The sequence below is a fragment of the Chionomys nivalis genome, chromosome 19, assembly GCF_950005125.1.
Source record: "Chionomys nivalis chromosome 19, mChiNiv1.1, whole genome shotgun sequence".
Taxonomy (NCBI): Eukaryota; Metazoa; Chordata; class Mammalia; order Rodentia; family Cricetidae; genus Chionomys; species Chionomys nivalis.
Genome location: NC_080104.1, coordinates 40,614,628 through 40,639,888, shown reverse-complemented (window position 1 = coordinate 40,639,888; position 25,261 = coordinate 40,614,628). Strand labels below are relative to the sequence as shown.

Here is a 25,261-nt window from a genome sequence, read left to right as displayed (position 1 = left end):
TCGGGAAGTAGAAAAAGACAAGATCTCCTGAGTAAACTGGGAGCATGGGGACCTTGGGAGAGGGTTGAAGGAGAGGGGAGAGACAGGGAGGGGAGCAGAGATAATGTAGAGCTCAATAAAAAATCAATAATATATATATATATATCTCCATATCTCCAGCTTCATTATTATTATTATTAACATTAATTTTTAAACTGTGTGTGTGTGTATACACATGAGTGCTGGTGCCTGCACAGGCCAGAAGTGGCCGTCAGATCTCCTAGAGCCAGCATTCTGGGTGAGTGTAGGCTGCCTGACATGGGAGCTGGGAAGATCAGGCTCTTAACTGCTGGGCCGTCCTCAGTCTTACATTTAGTATCTGAAATCAGTAGACTTCTGAAGCTTGTCATTGGCTAGGCAGCAGCTGTGCCATTGTCACTGCCGTAGAAACAAGTCGAAGCTGGCAGAATGGGTGTCAACAGCTTAGGGGAAAACCCCAGGTGACAGTGGGATTTTCCTTTCAAAGGCGGCATCAACACAGAGCTGTGATGGCTCAGAGGACAACGGCGTGGGGGAGAGCAGCCAGCCCGAGTCAGGCTAAGACACTCAGAGGTGTGCTGACTCCGGAATGAGGGCAAGTTTGGACCAAGTTATTAGTTTATTTACTTGCATTTCCTTTTTGTGTCTGCATAAGAATGTCATATACTAAAAGCCTCAGCCTAGAGGAATATCTTAAGCTTGCTAGTTATTGACAGGGAAAAAAGTCCTGGCATGGCTCCTGATGTAACTAAATATTTTTACTACGCAGAAAGTGAAGAAGTTATTTTTGTCATGGTGAGCTCAATGGCATTTTCTTTTCTCTCTCTGAGAGAAGATAATGGTGTATCCCTCCAACGTTTGTGTTTTGTTGTTTGATAAGCATGGCAATAATCAGCCGGGCACAAGCTGAGAGCGTAGGAAATACTAGCTGCCAGGTAGAACAGTATTAGCAATAGGTCTGGGGTTAGGTTTGTTTCTGTTACCTTCAGCTACATTAAAAACGTATCTTATTTTTGTTTTTGCTTATGTGTATCTGTGTGGATGTATGCCATGTGTGTTTATATGTGCCCACGGAAGACAGAGGGGGCACTGAATACCCTGGAGTGGAGTGACGGTGATGAGTCACCTGATGTGGGGGCTGCACACTGAACTCAGGTCTAGAAGAGCAGCGTGCGTTCTGAACCACTGCCCCATCTCTCTAGCATCCCTTCAGCTACGATTAAAGAGAAATATAACATCTTCTATAAAGATAGTCAATACTGGAGGAAGGGCTTGTGAGGTCCACCCTTGGCTGAAGAGCGACGGACAGTTAGTGCCTGCTGGCTGCCAGTGGAGGGCGAGTCACTTTTCTTCATTAGCCCCTGGTCAGTTGCCCATGCGTCAGAAAAAAAACAAAACCAAAACCAAACCATACTCATGCTCAAACGGCTACGCTAATCAGACTCAGTGGGTCACAGAGAAACAAAATGACAAGGGTGTAAGGGAGACTGTTCTGGGAAGGAGGGGTCCAAAGGGGTTAGCAGGGCAAGGAAGGATGGAAAGGGTATGTATGAATACGATCAAAATACATTACACAAGTGTGTGAAATTATCAAATTACACATTTTAAAATGTAACAGAGAAAAGCTGATTGAGAAAGGGAAGAAAAACAAAGAAATAATGCTTCTAATATTGCCCCTCCCATGGCTCACATGGATCTACCCTCCTTCCATGGCTCGCATAAATCCCCTCCCATGGCTCACATGAATCCCCCCCTCCCATGGTTCGCATGGATTCTCCCCCTCCCATGGCTCACATGAATCCCCCCTCCTAAGGCTCGCATGGATCCCCCCCTCCTAAGGCTCGCATGGATCCCCCCTTCTTCCATGGCTCTCATGGATTCCTTGCACGCAGGAGGAGACAGGGAGAAGAGGTGGGGAAGAGCGAACTCTGCTTGGGATTAATGGCTGAATCATAAACTCACTTTCTAAAAACTCAGCTTCAGTAAGTTCATGGAAGCTAGAGCTGTAAGAATAAGCCATAAGCCCTGCACTTACTCCAAGCAGGCCCCACATTAATGGGGTGCAGGACAGTGAGAATAAGTTCTTCCCATTTGCTCCCTCATGTGTGCTCCACAGTGCTTTTTGACAGAGGCGTAACAGCTCGTATCTCTACTTACACAGGGGTTCCGCTGTCTGCACACTGACTAAGACAGCTTCCCAGATAATCTTGGGGGTCTTCTAAATTATTTTACATGGATGCATGTTGCTGGCTTGATTATTGCCACGACAAACATTGCAAAGATTTATCAGGTCCGTAACAGAGGCTGTGAGAGGATGCAAGCATGCATGCGCCTAATAAATAAGGGGGAAGAAGAACAGAAATTCTTCTTAGGTAGCTGTAAGTTAGGTGGTGTGTCCCCAGGAGGCAACATTATGAAAAACAGCTCCTGACTGCAGCTTTCTACAGGGATAGTATCACCAAACCGAGACATGAAGAAGAACAATTGTGGTGCTAGAGAAATGACAGCATTACAGAGATCCGCCCGCCTGTGCCTCCAGAGTGCAGGGATCAAACGTGTGCTCCACGGCGATAGACTAATCCTACCACCCTTAATTCTGACCATCCAGAGAGCCATTCCACAGGCAGTGAGCTCATTATCATTAGCTATTATGGAAAAAGCTAACGAGACAGAGCAAACACGGTGGGTGAGATGCATAGTATCTACTAGGCCAGAACACTTTCAGTAGGAAAGATGTAGGCCTCAAATCCCAGTACAGAAGAAGACGAGGCAAGAGGGTACCGAGTTTGAGCTGCCTGGGCTACATAGTGAAACCCTGTCTCCCCAAGTGTAACCACTCCCAGTTCCCCCAAAAAGAACAGTATTTCTCTGAGAATAGGAAAATAGTTTAATCTAATCTTCTTCTTGCCTTCTATTTTTGAGACAGGGTCTTCTGAACCCAGGGAGGCTCTAAATCACTTCTGCCTCACTTTTAAGTTCACATGTTGCTGGGCAACGGAAACCAGGGCTCCCTGCATGCCAGACAGGTGCTCTACCAATGGAGCTACATCCTGAGTTTCCACTGAGTCTTTTATGATAACAATTGGGAAAAACAGAAAAGAATTGCCCCAGTTTAGCTATCCACTGATTGGCCAGTCAAGCTCTTCAGATGACCAAGGAAAATCTGAGAAGGAGGGTCATGTGAGAAGTCACTGACTAATTAAGACTCTCTTAACTATTATTTTTGATTGCTGGGCACTTGAAAGGCTTTGAAGTTTGTGTATGGTCCACAGAGGTTTGTGATCGCAGGGGCCTCGCCCTGTAAACCCTGTGTACGCTTTGAGGTCATTATTTTTAGCTTTTCTAGTTGCTTTCAAGCTTCTATTTGGGTGTACATAATAAAAAAAAAACAAAACAAGCTGGCCTCAGCAAAAAAAAAGAATTTCAGAGTCCCAGGAGATGAAGGTAGTCCAGAGATGGGAAAGGGCAAGTGAGGAAAGGAGAGAGAGGCTGGGTTCCCACTTCTGTGCAGTCACCCACCCTGGTTTTCTGTTAGCCTCCTCCTGTCTCTGCACAGCAGACAGCAGAGATTTCCCTGGAGCTGTCTTTTTGTTTTTGTTTTTAAAGATTTATTTATTATGTATATATTATTCTGCCTGCATGTATGCTTGAACACCAGAAGAGGGCACCAGATCTCATTATAGACGGTTGATGAGCCATCATGTGGTTGCTGAGAATTGAACTCAGGACCTCTTGAAGAATAGCCAGTGCTCTTAACCTCTGAGCTATCTCTCCAGCCCGAGTTTACTTGTTATAACACAATTACAAGAAGGGGCAGCTGTCCCTCTTCCCAGTGTCCAGTTTCCTGTGGAAAAAGTCTGATTGGTCCACACTGGGGTTCGTCATAATGAAGGCACAGAGGGGCAGGGTGTAGAAACAGGGCTTCCACAGGCCGACACCTGTGCACAAATCTTTGCTGAAGACTGAGCTGACTCTCCCACTTTCGCAAAGGTCCCTAGAGGTCATTTGTAGACAGGCTTTTAACAAACAGTGAAATGGTTACACAGCTGAGTGCTGTGAAGAAAATGGACACCATGCTTGAGAAACGGGAGACGAACACATCTTGGAGTGGAAGGGTGGAGCCAGGACAGGCCTCTATGAGGAAGTGAGGTTGCATTTCCGTTGAAGGAAGGAACAGGGTGAGGAGGACAAAAGGAAGGTGGGTGAAGGAGGAAGGAAGGTCACCACAGGCACTCGGCAGTACAAAGGTACAAAGGCCTCTGGGTGGAAGACTGGCTGGCATGAGGTGACCAGGAGGAAGAGGCAGAGGTGAAGTTACATAGGGCCTACTGGCATGGTCCCGAGTGGTCCATGCAGAAGAGCTGACGCTGAGACCAGATGGAGCTGGAGGTGACACTCCTGACAGACACTATGGGAACGGGTGGACTGAAGACTTCAATTCCTTTCTTCTTCATACACATTTCTCAGTGTGACTCTAATTACCTGAAAGACTATGGCGGCTCCACGGCCTCGCTGCCAACACTAAGCCTTTATTAAAGGAAAGTCAGGCAATTCTGTACTTCTTCCCCACAGGTTTCTCTTTTGCTGGCTCTAGAAGAAAGCTTCCGTGTCTGGAATAACACTTCTCTGACCCTTAGGTCCTTTCAAAGTCTTCTTTGGGTCTTACGATACTGGCAGCTGCAGCTATGTCAACGGGAATGACCAGGACAAGGGAACTGAGGCAGTGGCGGTGACTGAAGCCACTTCCGCCATCTCCTAGAGCTCTCTGCCGTCTGGAGCTCTGCATGGATCTGATCTGAAGGGCTAGCTGAGACACACAAGACGAAGTTAATAGTTGGTCACTCCACAGCTTTACTACAATTCCAGTTCCTGCCTTTTTGTTCTGGCTGCCACACGGCGGGGAGGCAGTAATGGGCCCTGTCACCTCCACGGCTGGCGTTACCTGAGGAGACCGGCACTGTTTTTAGTTTGGAGGCAGAAGGGATGTTAATGAGTACATTTTATCAGGACCCACCGGATAAATACACTAAAATTAAGTCACCGTGGCAACAAGCTGCTTGGTCTTCTGTCCCGAATTTACCAGCTAATGAGGGCACATGGAGGCAGGCAGTTCCAGTGTTTAAAGTCATCAGTCCTCGGGCTGGACACACAGTTATCACAGCTCAGGAGCAACTATGTAGCTTGCACTCTGCTCTTAGCATCTGCCCCTGAGTCCGCTGACAGATGGGCCTAGGGAACCACGGAAAAGCCAGGGGTAGAAGGTGAGCCTTTTTGTATGGCCTCTAAAGTCTGGGTTAGTGAGGACCAGAAGGCCATGTCCCCTTATTCCAGACTGAACTTAGGTTCCTCTATGGCGAGCAGGCTTCTGGGCACAGCTGACAGTGCACATGTAAAATCTAGTTAGCTCTGGCCCGTTAACGACTGCACGTTCAGATAAACGGACTTGTTCACCTCACCAAACACGTCCATGGCTTATTAATTTCTCTGGCAGAAACAGAATGCAAAAACCACACTCACATCACACCTGTGATTACACACAGAAGTGAGGAAAATCAAAGAGACTGCTCCCTCAGGTATCTGAACCGCCAGACTAGAAAACTGTTTTTTAACAGTGAACTCCAGAGCCGAATTCAGATCCATGGATAGGCCCCAGGATTCGCTAAGACAAACTTGGTGATAATTAAGGAGAGATTTCCCTACCGTTCTTGGTAGATACAAGACAGAAGCTGCTGTGTGAGCTCTTTGAAGTAAGTAGAAGACGAGATTAGTAACTGACAAAAAAAGTTGCAATATTACTCCAGACTCAAATTCTAAAACCTCGATGCCGGGCACCCCGTGACAAAATCTGCGTCAGTGGGTGGGAGGACCTGGTGGGCAGCACACTTGATTCCACTTCCTTGGGTTAGTATCCTGGATACGTAAGGGTTTCCATTAGGTGAATAAATAGAGCTTATAAAAGAGTATAACCAAATAGGTAACTTGTAACTTAAAATTTGATATTCATTAGGCCAAAGAAATAAAATAATTCAGATATCTGGGGGCTGTCACTAAATGACACGCTAATGTTTTTATAATTTTTTGCATCATATTCCACATATTATGAGAGTATAATTCCACAAACAAGAAGTTAAAAAAGGAATCTGTTGGGTTTTAAATGCATTATCAAGGCATCACAGTAGGAATATTCCAAACTGGCTACAAATATTGCAGGAAAAAAAACCCTACAATTGCAAAGTAATCTTGATATATTCCTCAAATTGAGGAAACGAATTACAAGCACGAAAATATTTGCATACTGTATACTGCTTTGACTGTGAAATGACATTTGTTTGCAGTGCCCAAAATGTGTGCTGTAAATGGCAGCCACAAATCATTGTATGCAGCATAACAGAGGCTTGCTTATTCTCTCTAAGGCTCTTGTCCTAGGAACAGCAGGGGATACTCAATACAGAGGTTGAGAGGCGGTTTCCTTGTGGATGCAGAAGCTGCAGAGGAAGACCTTGTTCTGGGAGAAGGGAGGGGCCATGCTTGAAGTATACGCATGTGGGCAGCCTGGATCATAAGCACACAGGGCTGGGTCCTTTCAGGATGGAGAGAGAAGAGAAGAGAGAAGAGAGCGATGTGCAGTGCTCAGCTCCTACAGAGTAGCATCTGGGGTGAAGGAACACACTTTCCTAGTCACTGGATTCAAAGTTAATGAGACATGGGGCAGGACTCCGGGGATCCTGAGCAGTGCCAGCTACCACAGAGAGGCCATGAGCCATCTAAAATAAAATCCCCATAGATGGGGCCAAGTGCATGAGACAGCACTGGAGGCAGCATGCCACTGGAACCGACTGGTCTGGGCTCAGCCTTCCGCAAGACAGCGTGGTACTCTGGGGAAGGTGTAGATAGAAACACAGCCTCCAGCGTTCCCCTTCTCCTAATGCTCACAAGCTTGTGTAGTCATTCCAGCAGTGGACCAGGATCTGTCTGAGCCCAGTGAGAGGCTGCTGCCATATCCTGAGCATCTGTGAAGAGGTTCACAGAGCAGGGAACCGAAGCCTTCTGCCTACAGCTGTGTGAGCGAGCTTGCCTGAGGAGCCTGTGGCTCAGGCAAGCTCTCAGCTAGACTGCCTCCGGATTCCTGCCCCTTGCAAATTCTGATATATATATGCTGTTTTAGGCTGACAAAACAATCAATTCCTATCTTCCAGCATAATGAACCCAATATACCTCATTAATTTTCTAGCTGATCTATGCTGCAAGTTAGTGACTGCGGATTAATTAGGGCAATTTCTCATACCATAATGGTTAACTAATACGGGGCTGCAATGCTTTGCCATTGGAGGGACGGTGGTAGAAGTCATTTCATTTCCTGTGTGGGAAATGTATCTAAGCAGGACCATCTACTAATGAGGTACCAGAGGCAGAGCTGGCATCTCAGCATCGCTGGCATTGCCTTAGACAATAACAGCTGCCAAATTAAATGAATGCATTCACTTTTTCATTTGTGTGTGCATGCAGATATACATGAATAGGATCTAATAATATCCTGAGAAATGATAACAGTAATTTCAATATTGATAATTCTATACAATGTCCAGTAAAGAGGAAGTGGCCATCCTAATCCTCTCTTTAAGAAAAGTATTATTGTATTTATTTTATTTAAAAGATTATTTATGTATATGTGTATGTCTGTGCATACATGCACACCTATGGAGCCCAGAAAGGGTGTCAAAACCCCTAGAACTAGAGTTACAGATGGTTGTGAGCCACCATGTTGGTGCTGGAAATTGAACCTGGGTCCTCTGAAAAAGCAGCCATTGCTTTTCATCAGAGAGCCATCTCTCCAGCTCCTATTTCTTTGTTTTAAAGACAGGGTCTCACTGTGTTGCTCAGGCTGTCTTGAATTCCTGGGCTTACGCATTTCTGACTCAAACCCCTGAGCAGCTAGACTACAGGGGCACACGCGGCCTCTTAATTTCTGATATTCATCGCAAGATATCTGCATGGAAATTTGAAAATATTATCAAAATAGTTCACCAGTATCTTCCAGAACAATGAATTCAATATACCTCATTTACTTCTTTAGTTGAATATACTGAAAATTACTGACATGATATTATGCTGTGTATTGTTTCCAACATCTCTTCAGGTATGAAGGACTAGAGCCAAGAGTCTTCACAACCCGGAGAAATTAAAAGAAGGAAAAAAGAGGCTCAAGATTTTGACTCTTAGCTGTGCTGTGGTGTTGCACACCTTTAATCCCAGCACTCCGGAAGCAGAGGTAGGCAGATCTCTGAGCTCGAGGACAGCCCGGTCTTACAGAGTAAGTTCCAGGACAGACAACGCTACACAGAGAAACCCTGTCTCAAAAATCAAACAAAGAAACAAAAAACCAAACAAGCAGCAAAACAACAGCAAAAGAAGATTTTTGACTCTATCTCACACACCAAAGGCTCCATTTCTACCCAGAACCATAAAATTCTGGAGTTGAAAAAAAAAACAAAACAACTTAGAAATCATCTGGACAGTGGTGTCAACCTTCCTAATGCTGGGACCCTTTAATACAGTTCCTCATGTTGTGTTGACCTCCAACCATAAAATTATTTCATTGTTACTTTATAACTGTAATTTTGCTACTGTTATGAATTGTAATGTAAATATCTGATGTCACTTGACCCCAAAGGGGTGGCAACCCACAGGCTGAGAACCACTGATCTAGGACATTAAAAAATTCTATCAACATAGTGGCTGTAAAGTGGGCCATTTTCTGATCATCTGCCAACCTTTAAAGGCTGCAAAGCTGCACAGACTAAGAATGGACAGCAATGCCAGGAAGTCCAGGTCGCTGATCCCTCCCACATTTTCTTTTTGCACAATTAAAGACACTAGCAGGCTGTGGCAGGGCATTCTGTGGAACAGGAGTCAGCAAAGGAAATGACAGGTCAATGCCCATGTGAGGATGAAGAAACGGGCAGCGAGTGCGGAAGGGAGGCTAGATACCGCCTCAGGAATGCCAGCATTATCTCCATTCTGCACAACAAATTAAGGTTCCTGTGTTGGTGAGGGTTTCTCGTGCTGTGGTAAAACACCATAACGGAAAGCAAGTTGGGGAGGAGAGGGTTTTTTTATTTTACAGTTTGATATCACAGGCCACATCTGAGGAAGTCAGGACAGGAACTCAAACAGGGCAGGAACCTGGAGGCAGGCACTGATGCAGAAGCCATGAAGGGTGCTGTTTACTGGCTTGCCTGGCTACCTTCTAATATCTCCCAGGACCAGCACCCCAGGGGTAGCACCACCTACAACAAACGGGGCACTCCCACATCAATCATCAAGAAAATGCACCATAGGTCAATCTGCTGAGGACAGTGTTTTTTTTTTTTTTCTCAATTAAGGTTTCCTCTTCCCAAATGAGTCTAGCTTGTGTCGAGTTGACATAAAACTAGCCAGCACAGTTTCCAAGGTCACAGAAGTAAAATTAAAACTTAAATCCATTAAAAAATACAGACATTGTTATTGTATACCAGTTATTCTAATAGGTTATTCCATTTATAGTGAAATACTTATCGTGTGCCTAGTCTACGCTAAACATAGTCTGGGGGGTAAAAAGTGAACAAGTTAGATGTTTCATTGCCTCATGAATCGGTGGACAGGAGTTGGGGGAGACCGGTTTTAAACAGGTGGCACGTTGTACCACCACAACTTCAAGACAAGCTTGGGCTACACAGTAATGCTTCGTCTCAAAAGCCACTGTTATTGGGGCTGTTCAGTTGGCTCAGTGGTTAGGAGCACTGATTGCTCTTCCCAAAGACCTGTGTTCAATTTTCAGCACCCATAGCATAGCTCACAAATGTCTGTAACTCCAGCTCTAGGGGATCTGATATCTTCTGGCCTTCAAAGGCACTAGGCATGTATGTTACACATGGATACAGGCCAAACACCCATACACAAAATAAGATAAACTACAACGACCCCCACTTCTGAGCGATTAGCTATTGCCAGGTTCTGGGAGAGGACAAACATCCCTGGTTTCAGTTGTGTATCCTGTGCTAAGTTCACCAAATTTCAAAGCCATGGCCACATAAATGGCCTCTGGCTAATCCTGGTGGTCACAAAACAAAGGGAGGAAATGTGAATGTTCAACAGGTTTGCAGGGAGAGTGAATGGGGTGGCTGGGAAGTGGGAGGCGAGAGTGGTCAGCCTGAAAAAGTGTACACATGAGAACTTGCAAAAACAATTGACACCCTCCCCCAATGAGTGGCTAAATGGATGAACAAATGAACAGAGAGGCCAAGGAAAGCTCTCTAAACATGTGACACTGAAAATGACCACATCTCCTAGAGCTGCCTCTTCATAGCGGCCTCGCCAGCCCTGCCAGGTGTCCTGAGCCCTCACCCCTGCACTGCACCTCTCCCCGTGGACACAAGGGTGCTCTCATGGAGATCCATCCTTCCCAGGCTGGGGGCTCTGCACCTCTCCCCGTGGACACAAGGGTGCTCTCACGGAGATCCATCCTTCCCAGGCTCCCCTTCCTCCTTCTGCACAGCAGCAATCCTGTCCCTGGCTTTCTTTACATTCTTTAGGGACACTGACGATCCTTGTTTGGGCTCCTATACCCACAGAGGCCGTACACTGGCGATCCCTACCTACATCTCCAACTGTGCCATTACTCAGAATGCCAAGCCCAGGTGCCCAACCACTTCCTGACCAACCTGAGATGCCCCATCGGCACTTCAGCCTGAGCCAAGCACTTTGGCACATACCTATAATCTCAGTGCTCAAGAAGCTATCATGAGCTTGAGGTCAGTGGCCTATTTAGGGAGATCCTGTCTCATGCCCACCCCAAAACCCACCAACCTGAAAATGACCAAAACAGAACTCAGCACTTCTCTGAAAGTGCTGCTTTTAGAAAGCTCCCCTCTCCTCTTCTCTCCTGTACCAGACACCAAATCCAGAAATACCTTTCACTTAGGATTTCGCAAACTAACCCTTTCCTTTCTCCTCTTTCCTAAGATTACTTTATTAATTTCTCTTTGGATAAACACTAAAACCATTGAATAGCCCTTTCCCTCTGCTAATCTACATGGTACCAGTAGATCTTTCTAGGGACCCAGATCTGATCACACTGCTTTCCTTTTAAACCTTGGTATGTTTCCTGAACCACAGAGCATCACGGATGAGGTGCGCACACCCCCTCTCAGTGCAGAGTGCTTCATGGCCAGCTGCTGTCTTCTTTATTCTCTAGGATGCACCATCTTCACTTCCTCCCATCTTTGCAGCTGCTCTGTTTCCTTACGATGCATTTTTGTCTCTTCTGCTGTCACACCTTTCTCTCTAAGAAACGACTGCAGGAGTTTACATTTCATTAGCCTAAGCTTTAATAAGAAAAGACATCCATGACTGTGGGGTAGTCTGACAGACAGCAAATAGGAGAGACTGGGAGAGGAGGCAGGGAAGACAGCCATGAGAAAAGTAACGAGAGGTGAGGGAGATTTGGGGACGTTCATTTCTATGCCACTAGCTGAACTCAGAAGAAGATATGATCCTCGAATGTGGCATTTGCTCAGAGCATCAAGTCAACAGGGGTGTGTGGAATGTATTATTAATTCAAGAGGTACTGTAAGGCGGGCTCTGGCTCCTAAGACACTGTCTAGACTCCAGAGACTCCTCCAACAGACTAGAGTTAAAGCTTGCTGTTCTTTTTCTAAGCATTTCCTTTGCATCTAAAGATGCCCTAGACATTACTTTGTTTAAGCTTTCTCATGCTTTGTTACTTTGTTTTACTTTAGGAAGGACGCACAGCTCACACTAGGGGCTGCCCAACCTTAGCTTCCTGTCTGCTGGCATTACAGGTTTGGGTCACCATGACTAGCAAGGGTCCAAATGAAGGCTGGTTGGGAGGCCAAATTCAGTCTATCTCGAGGTCCATCTAGATCTTGGGGAAACCTACAGGCTCCACTTCATTGATCTTACCCGCTTATTTTCCCCTCTGTCTGTCTGTCTGTCCGTCCGTCCGTCTGTCTGTCTGTCTGCACACCCCTCTTGCATTTCTGCAGATCCAGCAGAGGGTACAGGAGAACTCCCAGGAGAGCCATCAATTCAAGTCTGGTCTGGGACAATCTTAATAAGAAAGGTCATTCTCTCCGTCACTCTTTCCTGGCCGCGGTCCCAGAGTTACTCCTGTTGCCGGCCTCTTCTCATCCTTCCCACGCCAGGACAAAGAATGAATGACAACAAACCAGTGTGCTCTTCTGGCGAATGCATCTCAGAGCTAAGGGTGACTCAGAAGACGCCCTCGAGCAGATGCCTGTCCTCTCACCTCACAGACCGAGCTACGCGTCCCACTTCATACTTGTACAGACACATTTCTCTGACACTAGGGATTACATGTGACATGGAGAAAATGTCTGGGGCTGGGCGGGGTGCATGTGGATGGATAACCTCAGCATGTGGGAGGCTGATGTTAGAACTATCACATTTAGACTAACATAGGCTACACAGGGCTACAAAAGAAAATTCTAGATCATTCATTTTAGGGCAATGTTTTGTTTGTTTCTATACCTTCAACACTGAGTGCACATCCTGGCAGGCTGGTTCAAGCTGGAAGAGCTGGACCGCTGGGAATCAAATCTCTGGCCCACCCTCTGTGCATGTGGATTCGGGGCAAGTTGTTAACCTCTCTGTGTCTCAATTTCTGTACTTCATTTTTTTTTTCCCCCTCCAGACAAGGTTTTTTTTTTTTTGGTTTTTCGAGACAGGGTTTCTCTTGGTTTTTTGGAGCCTGTCCTGGAACTAGTTCTATAGACCAGGCTGGTCTCGAACTCACAGAGATCCACCTGCCTCTGCCTCCCGAGTGCTGGGATTAAAGGCGTGTGCCACCACCGCCTGGCCAGACAAGGTTTTTATGTGTAGCTTTGGCTACCTTGGAACTTGCTCTGTAGACCAGGTTGGCCTCAAACTCACAGAGATTCACCTGACTCTGCCTCCCGAGTGCTGGGATTAAAAGTGTGCCCCCACGGCCTGGCACAGGCAGACGACACAGGTTACCAAGTGAGCTGGGTGTGGCGGTGCACACCTACGGCTGGTTCCACACCGTGAAGGTCAGATGAGGCCAGGAACAGGGAGCATTGAGAACAGTGCCTAGCTCAAGGGAAAGGCCCGAGAGGTGCTGGTTAGTACTTTCCTCACATTCGGCCTGCTGTTAACATGCAGGACAGTGCCACAGATGGGCAGCCATGGGCTGCCACGTCTAGGAGTGTGTAGAGCTTTAACAAGGAGCTGAATCTAATCACCTTCCCCCATACCGCTCTCCATCTTTCAATGCTATTATGTTAAAATTCACTTGCAACTGAAACCTAAAAGCTAACTATCCCTGCACTCGAGTTCCAAAATGAATGACCTACGGACTGCTAGCCACTGGCACCGAGGGCGTGTGTTCCACTGGGAAAGGGCTGCTGAGACTCTGAATGACAGTCGAGAGGTTTCCCAGGAGCAAGATCAAATCTCCATGATTTATTTATGAGTTTTCTTTCTTGTGGCCAGTTTAAAATGGATTTAGAATGTAATTTTAAGGATACTAGATGACAGAAAAATCCTGGAAACTGCCAAATATTCTAAAGGTACCACTGCCGTACTTGCAGACTCACCCGGAAGTCAGCAGGAACCAGGTCTTTGACAGTTCTTGGTATTTAAATGATTAATCTGACTTAGAAGGGCTATGGCCCTTTAAGAACCATGTCTGCTCCAGGCATGGCAGCACGTGCCTGTAGTTCTGCTCTCTCAGAACACCAAGACAGGAAGATGACTGAGCCCAGTTTATGTTGGCCTGGACAACACTGAGGGACTCTGCGACTCCGAGATGTTCCCACCGCTACAAAACGATCAAAGAACCATTTGGGAAAATTACTATTCTATTATCTATTTTTAACTTTTTCTTTTCTTTTCTTTTTTTTGAGACAGGCTCTCATGTAGCCCAGGCTGGCCTCAAATTCATTACATAGTTGAGGGATGACCCTGAACTCCTTACCTTCCTGCCTCTGTCTCCCAAAGACAGGAATTAAAGGCATGCTCCACACTGCCCTGGGATGAACTATTTTCCAAAGCAGTGATCAGTTCTTTAAAATCCTAGGCTCAAGCTGGGTGGAGGAGGCTCACATCTTTAAACCCAGCAGAAGCAGACTGCCTGTGAGTTCGAGGCCAGCCTGGTCTATAGAGCTAGTTCCAGGGCAGCCAGAACTGTTACACAGAGAAACTGTCTTGAAAACAAAACAAAACAAAAATCCTAGGCTCCAGGGCATGGTGGCACATACTTTTAATCCCAGCAGTAGGGAACAAGAGGTAGGTGGATCTATATGAGTTCCAGGCCAGCCTGGTGTATATACTAAGTTCTCATAAATAGTGTGAGATCCTGTCTCTCTATATATACATATATATACACTCAAACCCAACCAAACAAGCTCAAAACAACAGTAACAACAACAACAGCAACAGTAACAAAAATCTTCCAGCTCTGTGGTTAACTGCTAGTGTGTGTGGCTCATGCAATCGATCCAATTTGCCGACTGTTTTTGTGGATAGTATTACAGATTTAAGGAATGAGACAGCAAAATAAAGAGCTTGAAAGAGAAAAAAAAATAAAGCTACATACACACATACATATGAGCACATACATGTGCATGTATGTAAGTATGCATGCGCATATACATATGAATGGACATTAGTTTGGAATAATCAAATTGTTTAAGTGGCAGAGTTTCCTAGGGCAAAGACATATTGGAAATTTGATTTTCCTATTTCCCTACACTTTGCTTTTGCATTTTAGTATCATGTGTATGGGTGTTTTGCCTGCATTATGTCTGTGCACCATGAATGTGCCTATTATCCACGGAAGCCAGAGGAGGGCATCTGGTCCCCTAGAGCTAGGGTAAGGATGGCTGTGAGCCACCTTGTGAGTACTGCGAACTGAACCCAGATCCTTTGAGGAACAGCCAGCGCGCTTGTCCCTAGGTCACGTCTCCAGCCCCTGCCCTGTGATCCATAATGCTCTGCTGACATCTTAGTTTCTGGTGAAAGCGACACAATCCCCTTTTTATATTTAAGAAAATGCTTGTTCTGGTCTTCTTTCAACACTTTGACAAGAATAAAGCAGTTCATGTTGAATATGCTTTCTTCCCAAAGGAAAAAATTATTAGTAAAGTCCCTTTACTTTTTAAACTAAATATTAAAGTTGTATTTTACAAGAGAGGAGACTGCTACTATTATTATCATACTAGGTCCTTTTTCTTAAAACAAACACCCCAACCTTTAAATATAAGCTTTGCTTGTTACAGTTATAAATACTTAAAGGAACAAAGTACGTTTTATTGAAAAATATAAGCTAAAACCAAGGATCGAATAAGAAACTATAAATTTATTATTACCTATATTCTGCTTTGTAGAAGCATAAGGGTAAATAAAAGAGAAAGTACTCCCAATGAAAACCCCATTTTGTTTTCTTGCATGTAATTAAGAGTTAGCTCTTAGGGGCTGGAGAGATGGTGCAGAGGTTAGGAACACTGGTTGCTCTTCCAGAGGACCTGGGTTCAATTCCCAGCACCCACATGGCGGCTCACAAATGTCTGTAACTCCAGGGGATCTGATACTCTCACATAGATATACATACAGGTAAAACATCGTTGCACATTAAATAAATAAATGATTGAAAAAGTGTCAACTTTAGACCTGCAGGCCTGGTGGCACATGCTTATAACCCAGTAGTTCCCAGTAGTTGGAAGGCAGTTAGGAGAATCGGCACAAGTTTGAGGCCACCTTAGTAGACATGTGTATCAAACCAGCCAGAGATACGCTGAGAAATCCTGTCTCAAAATGCCAAAGTAAAAACAAATAAAAAAGAGTCAACCCTTATCATGGAATCCACAGCTGGACTTGGGTGCTGGTAGTACATGCTTTTGATCCCAGCACTCGGGAGGCAGAGGGAGGTGGATCTCTGTGAGTTTGAGGTCAGCCTGGTCTACATAGCGAGTTCCAGGGCAGGCTCCTAAGCAAAAGAGAAACCCTGTCTCGAAAAACAAAAACAAAAACAAAACAAACAAACAAAAGCACAGCGGTAGAGTGGCAGAGCACTCAAATGGTCTGGGTTTAGGGTTAGGGCCCAGCACTGAGACAATGACAAGAACAAGGCAGCTTCGTGTGCAAACACACTTGCCACCAACCTGAGAACCTGCATTTAATCTCCAGGTCTCTTAGGGTAGGAGGAGAGTAAACATAACAACAACAAAGTCAAATTAACTCTTATTTTTTCTACTCTTACTTTTAACAGTTAATTATGATTGTGTGTATGTGTGTGTCTGCATGTGAAGGTTGTGTGTATATGATGAGTGTGTGAGGCCCAACAGTCGTGGTGCACACGTGGTGGTCAGAGGACACGTGGAGCCAGTTCTCTCCTTCTATCTTTACGTGGTCCTGGGAGTCGAACCCAGATCATAAGCATCTTTACTCCCCAGGTCATTTTGTGGCCCTCTCTGTTTCTATTGACAGTTGGGAATTAGCATATTTTTTATGCCCCACTTTTATTTTTTTCTTATTGAATAAGTGTAATTAATGTCTATACTGTTTAAAGACCAGAAACACAAGGCAGTCATTGTTTTTTGACTTGTAGGAACTGTAGGTAGGTACCTGATTTATCTATCGGCTGGTACCTGACAAGCACACCTCCTGAGGCACCACATTGTGACCGGTTGGCTATGCAGCACCCACACAGACCCACAACTTTTTCTCCCAGTTTCTTTGTTGTAGATTCCAGTTACAGTCTTTATTCTTGTATAATTAGTTTTTACTCCTCTCTGACATGACAGCTCCTTCCACCCAAATTAAAATTAACCATAATCTTTCAAAGAATTTTCTACCTTTCACTTTGATTGACACTTTTCTTTCTTCAAGAAATCAATGAATATATTAACTTGAATTCGACTTGGCACCTGTCTCCAAGGAACTGAACTCACTAGCTTCTGGTAGCCTTAGATGGAATTTTTAACCTAAAAAGAGTTTTAAGAAAGCAACTTTGCATTTTTACATTGCTTCTTTAAAGCCATGTTTTTGTTGCTACTGTTCTCTTTCTCTTTCTTTAATTCAATTTTATTTTATGTGATGGGTGTTTGCTTACAGGTATATCAGTGTACTATTTGTTTGGTTGTTGCCCTTGGAGGCTAGAAGAGGGTGTCAGATCCCCTGGAACTGGAGCTATGATATGGACATTGTGACCTTCCATGTGGGTGCTGGGAATTGAGGCCAGGTCCTCTGAAAGAGGAGCCAGTGCTCTTAATCTGAGCCATGCCCAGTGGATTGATGTTGTTCTCAATAGAGAAAGGGAGTAGAAAGGAACAGATGCCATCAGAATTCAAGAGAATGAAACATTTCAGAGTTTAATCAGCTAATTATTTCTCAGGACTACAGAGCCAGTTTAGGTAATAGCTTACAAACAGCAGACAGCAGGGTATTTCTTCTCAGTCCTAAGAGTGGTCCCGGGTAGCAGGGGCCAGAAAAATGGATTGTTGGAGAAGGCAGAATAGTAGAACTTTGATCTTTTTCTGTCCCTAAAATCCAAATGTTTTGAGTCCCATAGAAACCCTAGCATAGGATAAGAGAAAAATAAATAAATGAAAACCAAGTCTGAAGGTAAGCGTGGCACGCACCTGGCGTGGGATCCTGATACTACCACAAGGAGCTATGACTTCTACCTCTTGGAGTTTCAGCTTCTACACTTATGATCTGGTTAGAGCTACCAACTCGGACAGAGCTGATGAGAATTAAAAAGGGTTGGCTGGGCATAGGGGTGCATGGTTTGAATCCCCAACACTCAGGAGGCAGCAGCGTGCTCATCTCTGGGAGTTCCAAGCTAGCTAAGGATACACGAAGAGAACCTGTCTCAAAACAAGTTAATACACATAAAAGGTCCGGGTCAGAGCAGGAGTTTAGCTCACAGACTTCTCATTTTCTCAGCCTTCTGGAAAAGCACAGTGATGGATAAAACGTTCTTTACTTTCAAAACTGCTGTTCTGAGAAAAAGGCAGAGAGGACCAGCTAAACGGACTCATAAATCTCCTTGATCTCAAGTTTTAAAGGAGAGAAGCCGTGAAATAAACTAGTAAGAGGCAGAAGGAAGGATGGAGTTATAAAGTCCCCAGCAAAGGTACTGAGATTTATTAATCATTTCCATTTGCCTCTTACTTACGAGGAGATTTTATTTCATGCTCAGTGAAGGGAGAAATCTTTGAAAAAAGAAATTAAAAGTGTTTCAGACAAACACAAATTGCTGCTGTTTCCAGATGTCTTCTCAGAAAATGATTCCACAAACAAGTAAAAGCTTTCTGGACTTTCTGTTGGGATGGTTGTGCCACTGACTATGACCTGCCCAAGGCCACTGGCACATGGATCACACAAACAACACAAAACAACAGTAGACACCATGGCAGAGACCCCAAGAGTAACTAAATCATCACATATCACAGTCAGGAAGGTACAGGAGTGAAGTTTTAACCAGGGCCTCTTAGTGCCAGAGCCAAAAGTCTGCCGGCTGGTCCCACTTCCTCAAAGGGATACATATCTAGGCGGCTGGTCCCACTTCCTCAAAGGGATACATATATAGGCGGCTGGCCACACTTCCTCAAAGGGATATATATCTAGCCAGGAAGACACAGTGCTGATGGGTGGAAACAGAGGTCTTTCATCACCAGGCCGCATCATCATGTGGGAAGAATGAATTCAGGGTGAATAACTATTTACACAACACTTAATATTAATCTGCCCCCCCAATAAAAAGCATCTATTGGCTTCCTCATATGAGGACCTTCTAACTAGAAAATAGGACCTATATAGGCATTTTCTGGCCCAAAGCCTATAAATAATCCTAAATCAATGTCAAAGACAATAGAGATTCACCTGCCTCTGCCTCCCAAGTGCTAGGTGAAAGGCACGCGCCACTACCGCCTGGTTTTTCTGTATGTTTTTATCCCACTGCCAATTAACATGTTAGTGGGCTTTCAGTTCTATCGAGTCCCAGAATGAAAGTTCAGAGTCCTGGGCTCTGCCTCTTTAGACTCTCATTTGTGTTTCTAGGAACGTTCAGCTAAATTCTGGTCTGGTAGCCACCTGCCCTGCCCTCTGGGTTTGTACTGTTCTTTCAAGTTTGCGTAAAGTACCCATACTTGGGTCTTTATCCTGTAACTGCATTTTAGAGATTGGATTCTGTGTTGAATTATGATTATAAAGCTAAGAAATTAAGCTGTTTAATTGCCAGATGTTCTGATGTTTGTAAAGACTAGTGTGGTGTGCATCCCAGGGATCTAGTTATAGATGTGAAGTCTAGACCACACAAAGTCTTATACAAAAACTTTTGGACAGGGTCTACTGCTTTCTTCTTTATGCAGCATAGACTGAAATATTTCAGTTAGAACACAAATTTCATGAAGGTACAGCACGATGCATATGCATATATATGCACACACAAGCTATATATAGTCATAGTATCTCTAGTATATATATTTTAGACATAAAAACACACAGTTCAATCCTAAGATATATCATTACACACATGCAGATATTCCAAAATCCAAAAAGAAAAGTAAATTAAAAGTCCAAACCACCATTGTTGCCAAACATTTGGATAACGGATGTTCAAGCTGTGCTAACACAAACATTTACACAAAATTGAGTCCTAAGGCTTAAAGGACTAGTTTTCTCTATTCTGAGAAGTTCCAGTTCAAACTCCATTATCTCAAAGTTTCCTGTGGTAAGGGAAGTGGCAAAAACCAGAGTACTGAGTTTTTTGGAAGACAGTACTCTATGTACAACTAAAGAAAGCAAGATGTTGCTGGGCTTGGTGGCACACACCTTCAATGCCAGCACTGGCGAGGCAGAGGCAGGAGGAACTTCGTGACTGAGGCCAGCTTGGTCTACAGAGTGAGTTCCATGTCAGTCAGAATTACATGCTGAGACCTTCTCAAAAATGAATGAATAAATAAAGCAAAATGGCACCTAACTGGAATACTATGGGCTGGAGAATGGCTCAGAGGGTAAAGGCTCCTGCCACCAAGCCTGATGACCCGAGTAAGGGCCCTGGGATACATGTGGTGTTTTGAAAGAAAATCAGTGACTCTCATATGCTGTCCTCTGGTCCTCAGCCCCACACATACAAATAAACAGATATAAAAATTAAAAACTGAGGTAGTATGATTAACTTTCTGGCTAAATGAGAGCTGAGTATGTAATTAGCTTCGGTTGTTGTTAAGATCTTTCCAGCGATTTACTAGACTGATGTATTCCTCTGCATGCAGTGGGGAAGAGCCTTTGCAATCTAACACTTGGCTACTTCTACTGCTTTCTAAGTCTTGTGCATTCTTTGTCAGCACAAAGGAGTTAGGATGGGTTAGAACAGTTCTGCTACTGCTCCGTGGACCTTTAACACAGGTGCCACACATGTTAGTTATTTCAGGCCTCCGTAAGAAGTGCTGGGTGACTGCAGAAATCTATTCCAGGGCCCCGTGTAGCTCAGGATGACCTTCAAATGTAGCTAAAGAATACCTTGAATTTCTGATCCTCCTGTCTCAGCATCCTGAAGGATAGAATTACAGGTATTCCTTCCTAAGTCCTGCTTGGTATTTTATTTTTTGAGGTAGGGTCTTACAATGTAGCCCAAGCACGTCTGAAACTCATTATGTAGCCCAGGCTGGTCTCATGCTCATGGCAATCCTCCTGCCTCAGTTTCCTAAGTGCTAGGATTATAGGTGTGCATCACAACCAGCAATGATTATTCTTTAGATCACTTAAAAATGAACACAATAATAAAATTTAAGGCTTGATCTAACATTTTATTCATCATTCTATTCTTTCTCCCAGATCCTGAGTATCAGACAGCATTCTTTTAGATACCTGGAATTAGCCTGTGATTTTGCAAACTGTCATAACTGAGTAAGATGGGGATGGGAAATCAGAGGAATGGGAAAATCAGGGTGCAGAGAAGAAACAGACAAGAGTTTAAAATGAAGCACCGTTCTTTTCATGAACTTTTAATGGCCATCATTTAGTGTTTTGAAATTTCAAATAATATTAAAGTAGGTTGGAAAAAGGAGATTGTAAAGGAAGTTTTAAAAGTCAGGACTTTTTGTTAGTAGACAGAAAGCATGTGCAGAAGGTGTTTGATGAACGCTGTGAATAGAATCAATAGCCCCAAACCCAAACCCACTTGGTTAAGACACACTGAAAACATCAGCACTCTTGTGGCGGGTGTCTGGGGCCTAACAGCACGGCTGACTACATTTTGATGGAAAAATGAGCTTGTAAATCTCCAAGCACAGTGAGATGCTTCTGCAAGTCTCAGCACGGAGATCTTCATTCTGACATTCTGTGTTTCCAGCTGTTACCATCCTTGCAAACTTCCCTAGAAAGGGCTATTTATTATCCCCTCTCCTCTCTACATTCTGGTGCCTTCCATGTAACAAACATAAAACTGGAAAACATGTTGAGGGGTGGGAATGCTCTGACCCCCCACATTTCTTCCTCCTTAAATAGGGAATCCAAAGACAACTAAGGTTTATAATCCTTTTCATTTTTGTTTTAAGCCCTAGAACCATATGATTCCCATGATAATTCCTGCAGAATATGTTATTTCCCATATGCTCCTGGTTCACAGACCAACCCTAAGGTTAGACCCATCAGTTTTCATGGCTGGAGAGAGAGACTGTAAGAAAGTCTCAAGCACAGGCACGAGGGTCACCTAGTGCACGCAACACCTTCCTCCAACTTCAGCCCCTGACCCTGAGGTTCCATGTGCACACGGAGGGTCACCTAGTCCAGGCAACACCTACCTCCAGCTTCAGAACATCGTGCTGAAGTTTTCGCTGAAATTCCAGGAAGTTTTTGATGGTGAGTTTCCCTTTGAGATCCGCTCCAAAAAAGTAGGTTGTGAGGGCCGAACATAAGCCAGACTTGAGGGTGTTCCCAGTTGTGGGGCGATCTCTGTGCCGCATGCCCATGCTCGTCTGGGAGCGGATGATGCTCTGAACCTACAACAGAATCACATCGTCACCCCAAGACTCATGGCGGTGAAACACAAGGGAGGTTACAGTTGCACAATGCGGCAGTCTCGGGCGCTGTGTCCTGTGATCCCCATTCCCTAGCTGAAGAGACCAAGGCACATACACACAGATGAGTAGTGGCAGCAAGGAGGAGAGCCAGGATTCTGATTCAGGAAGCCTGGCACGTTTATGACTGGAAGCCTCCTGGAGGACTTGCCTTCGGGAGAAGAGGATCTGTTTTGGGGTGGGGGTGGGGTGCAGAACCTCTCATACAAGCAGGGTGGTCATCCTCACAATAACATTTTATCTCAGTAGGTTTTAACACCCCACACTTGTACTCTCTACATGGGCTGTACAAAAATTCTTTTGTTTTAAATGACTGTATATGTATGGGTGTTTGGCCTGTATATATGCTGGTGTACCACATGTGTGACTGGCGCCCAGGGAGGTCAGAAGAGGCTCTTGGGATCCCCAAGGATGGGGTTACAGATGGTGATGAGCCACCATGTGGATGCTGGGAATTGAACCCAGGTCGTCTGGAAGACAATCTTGTGCTCTTAACCACTGAGCCATCTCTCCAGCCCTATGTGCAAATTCTTCCTTTTTTAATATTTATTGAGCTCTACATTTTTCTCTGCTCCCCTCCCTGCATCTCCCCCCCTTCAACCCTCCCCCAAGGTCCCCATGCTTCCAATTTACTCAGGAGATCTTGTCTTTTTCTACTATTTCCCATGTAGATTATATATATGTAAGTCTCTCTTAGTGTCTGCATTGTTGTCTAAGTTCTCTGGGATTGTGGTTTGTAGGATGGCTTTCTTTATGTTTAAAAACCACCTATGAGTGAGTACATGTGATAGCAAATTCTTAACATCTGAATATTTCAGAATGACTTATCACATATAGAGTGGGTATGAAACAAGAGAATTCAGGAAATCTGTTCAATCTTTGTGAAGGGTTGGTTTTGAGGACTGGTAAGAGTGGCCTCCACATGCAGGGGAACTTTCTTAGTGAGACTGTGGCTGTCTCCACTCTCACCCCGGCCGGCACTCATCGCTCACCACCACTGGCTAAGAAATGCGAACAAAGGAAGCCGGTGCCACTTGCCTGCTCAAACTCCTCCATGTCTACTTCTCCATCTCCATTCAAGTCGAACATCTTGAAAGCAATTTCAAAATTTCTCTGAGGAGCTACAAGTAGAAAAAGAGCAAAGGAGAATAATGGAAAAAACACATTGGTCAAAACACAAACCACTTCAGAAAAACGGCTTAGCACGAAAATAATACCCAAGCCACAGAGTGGCAATGTCTAGATCAAGGGTTAGTTCCTCGAAATTCTGGAAGGGGCTTGTGGTCAGTAAAGACAGCAGGTGCCTGTTTTTGTATTTCGACTCTTTTTTTTTTTTTTTTAGTTTATCGAGACAGGGTTTCTCTGTAGCTTTGGAGTCTGTCCTGGAACTAGCTCTTGTAGACCAGGCTGGCCTCAAACTCACAGAGATCCGCCTGCCTCTGCCTCCTGAGTGCTGGGATTAAAGGCATGCATCACCACTGCCTAGCTACCTTTTTACAATTTTTAAATGATCATTTTATATGTATAGGTGTTTTGCCTGCATGTATGTCTGTACAGAACATTGTGCAGTGGTGCCCGAGGAGGCCAGAAGAGGGCATCAGATTCCCTGGGGCTGGAGTTACAGCTGGTTGTGAGCTGTCGTGCGGGTGCTGGGAATCAAACCTGGGTCCTCTTCAAGAGCAGCAAGTGTTCTTAACCATTGGCCGTCTCTCCTGCCCCTGAGCCCCTCTTCTTAAATACTTCAGCTTTGCCTTTCAGAGTGTCCCTCTATCACTGCATGATACTCTTTCCCACCTTTGCTTGTTACTGGTTAGGCATGCAGAGCACGCACAGCAAGTGTTGTGAAGATAATATTGTTTAATGAGTGGAGGAAGCCTGTCTGTGATGAGACGTACTGTGACAAGGCAAGGATGTCAGCGTCTAGACCTCTGCTCTCGCCTTTAAACACGCTGGCTTTCTACTCTGGTTTTCTAAGGGTCTGCACTGTTCTACGTACGTCACTTTGCTGTGAGGTGTCGTTCTGCTTCCGTCTGTGCGTTTCCTCATTATCCCTGCTACTGGGAGGACAGAAAGGCATTCTGTAAGCCATTCAGCCCCCGCTCCAACATGCCAGCTGCACACACAAATTACTAACTGGAGCATCCTTAAATGTTGAAGCTTAAACAAAAAGCTAAAAATACAAAAAGCTTGAAATACTTGTTCCCTTAAGTGAGTGATCAAAGTTCCTCCATCAGTCTTCAGTGTTCCAGAAGCAATCAAAACACAATTAATATACTTCAGGTGTCATAATGAAACAGAAATTAATGGCTGTTTTCCTTCACGCTATTAAGTTTTCTGGTAAAGAGAACTAAGATATTTACCCCCCCCCCTTTTATGCTTTCAACTTACAGAGCTTTAGAGACAAAATCAAAGCAAGTGTCCTATCTGTCCTAATACCACTGAATAAGTGTTCAGTTAACATTTTTACTAAAAAGCCAAACCCATCAAACGCAAGAATTATTCACAAAGAAGCATGTATGATGGATGAGCGTGTATATCATGCATGACCAAAGAGTCCCAAGCCCGCTGTGAGTCTGTCGACAGCAGTAGTTCCTGGCTGCCCATTCTCCTTTCAGCTAGTCGGCTGCCTAGAAAGTTCCTGGCTTCAGCTGCCGTGGGAATCTGTGCCTTTCAGCTTCCAATTATCTGTTTCACTTGATGCTGTTTCTTGGTCCTCTTGCCTCAGCCTCTCCAGTGCACTGCCATCCCTGGTTCATACCCACTCTTTAGGCCACAACTACAACTGCTGGGAAGAACACTGCTTGGAGAATTTTATCTTTATGTTTATTGGTTTCCTCCCTCTCTCCCTCCCTCCTCCCTCCCTCCCTTCCTCCCTCCCTCCCTTCCATGTTTTTGAGACAGTTCCTCTGTGTATCCTTGGTTGTCTAGGAACTTGCTCTGTACACCAGGCTGATCAAACTCACAGATTTGCCCGCCTCTGCTTCACAGGGGTTGGGATTTACAGGCATGTGCCACCACTGGTTGACTACTTCTGTCTAATCTTCTTGTTTCTTTTGAGATAGGCTTTCTTTGTGTAGCCCTGGCTGTTTTAGAACTAGCTCTGTTGACCAGGCTGGCCT

The 25,261-nt window shown here is 44.7% G+C and overlaps 1 protein-coding gene across 2 annotated transcripts in view; it reads right to left on the bottom strand.

Moving 5' to 3' along the window:
- Micu1 (mitochondrial calcium uptake 1) overlaps positions 1 to 25,261 on the bottom strand; it is a 136,109-nt gene that overhangs the window by 39,622 nt on the left and 71,226 nt on the right. For both annotated transcript variants that reach the window (XM_057751102.1, XM_057751104.1), the window contains exons 7-8: positions 23,181 to 23,263; positions 21,867 to 22,064 (exon numbers count right to left, since the gene is read on the bottom strand). In XM_057751102.1, coding sequence (XP_057607085.1) covers positions 21,867 to 22,064; positions 23,181 to 23,263 — 281 coding nt within the window. The remainder of the gene's footprint in view (positions 1 to 21,866; positions 22,065 to 23,180; positions 23,264 to 25,261) is intronic.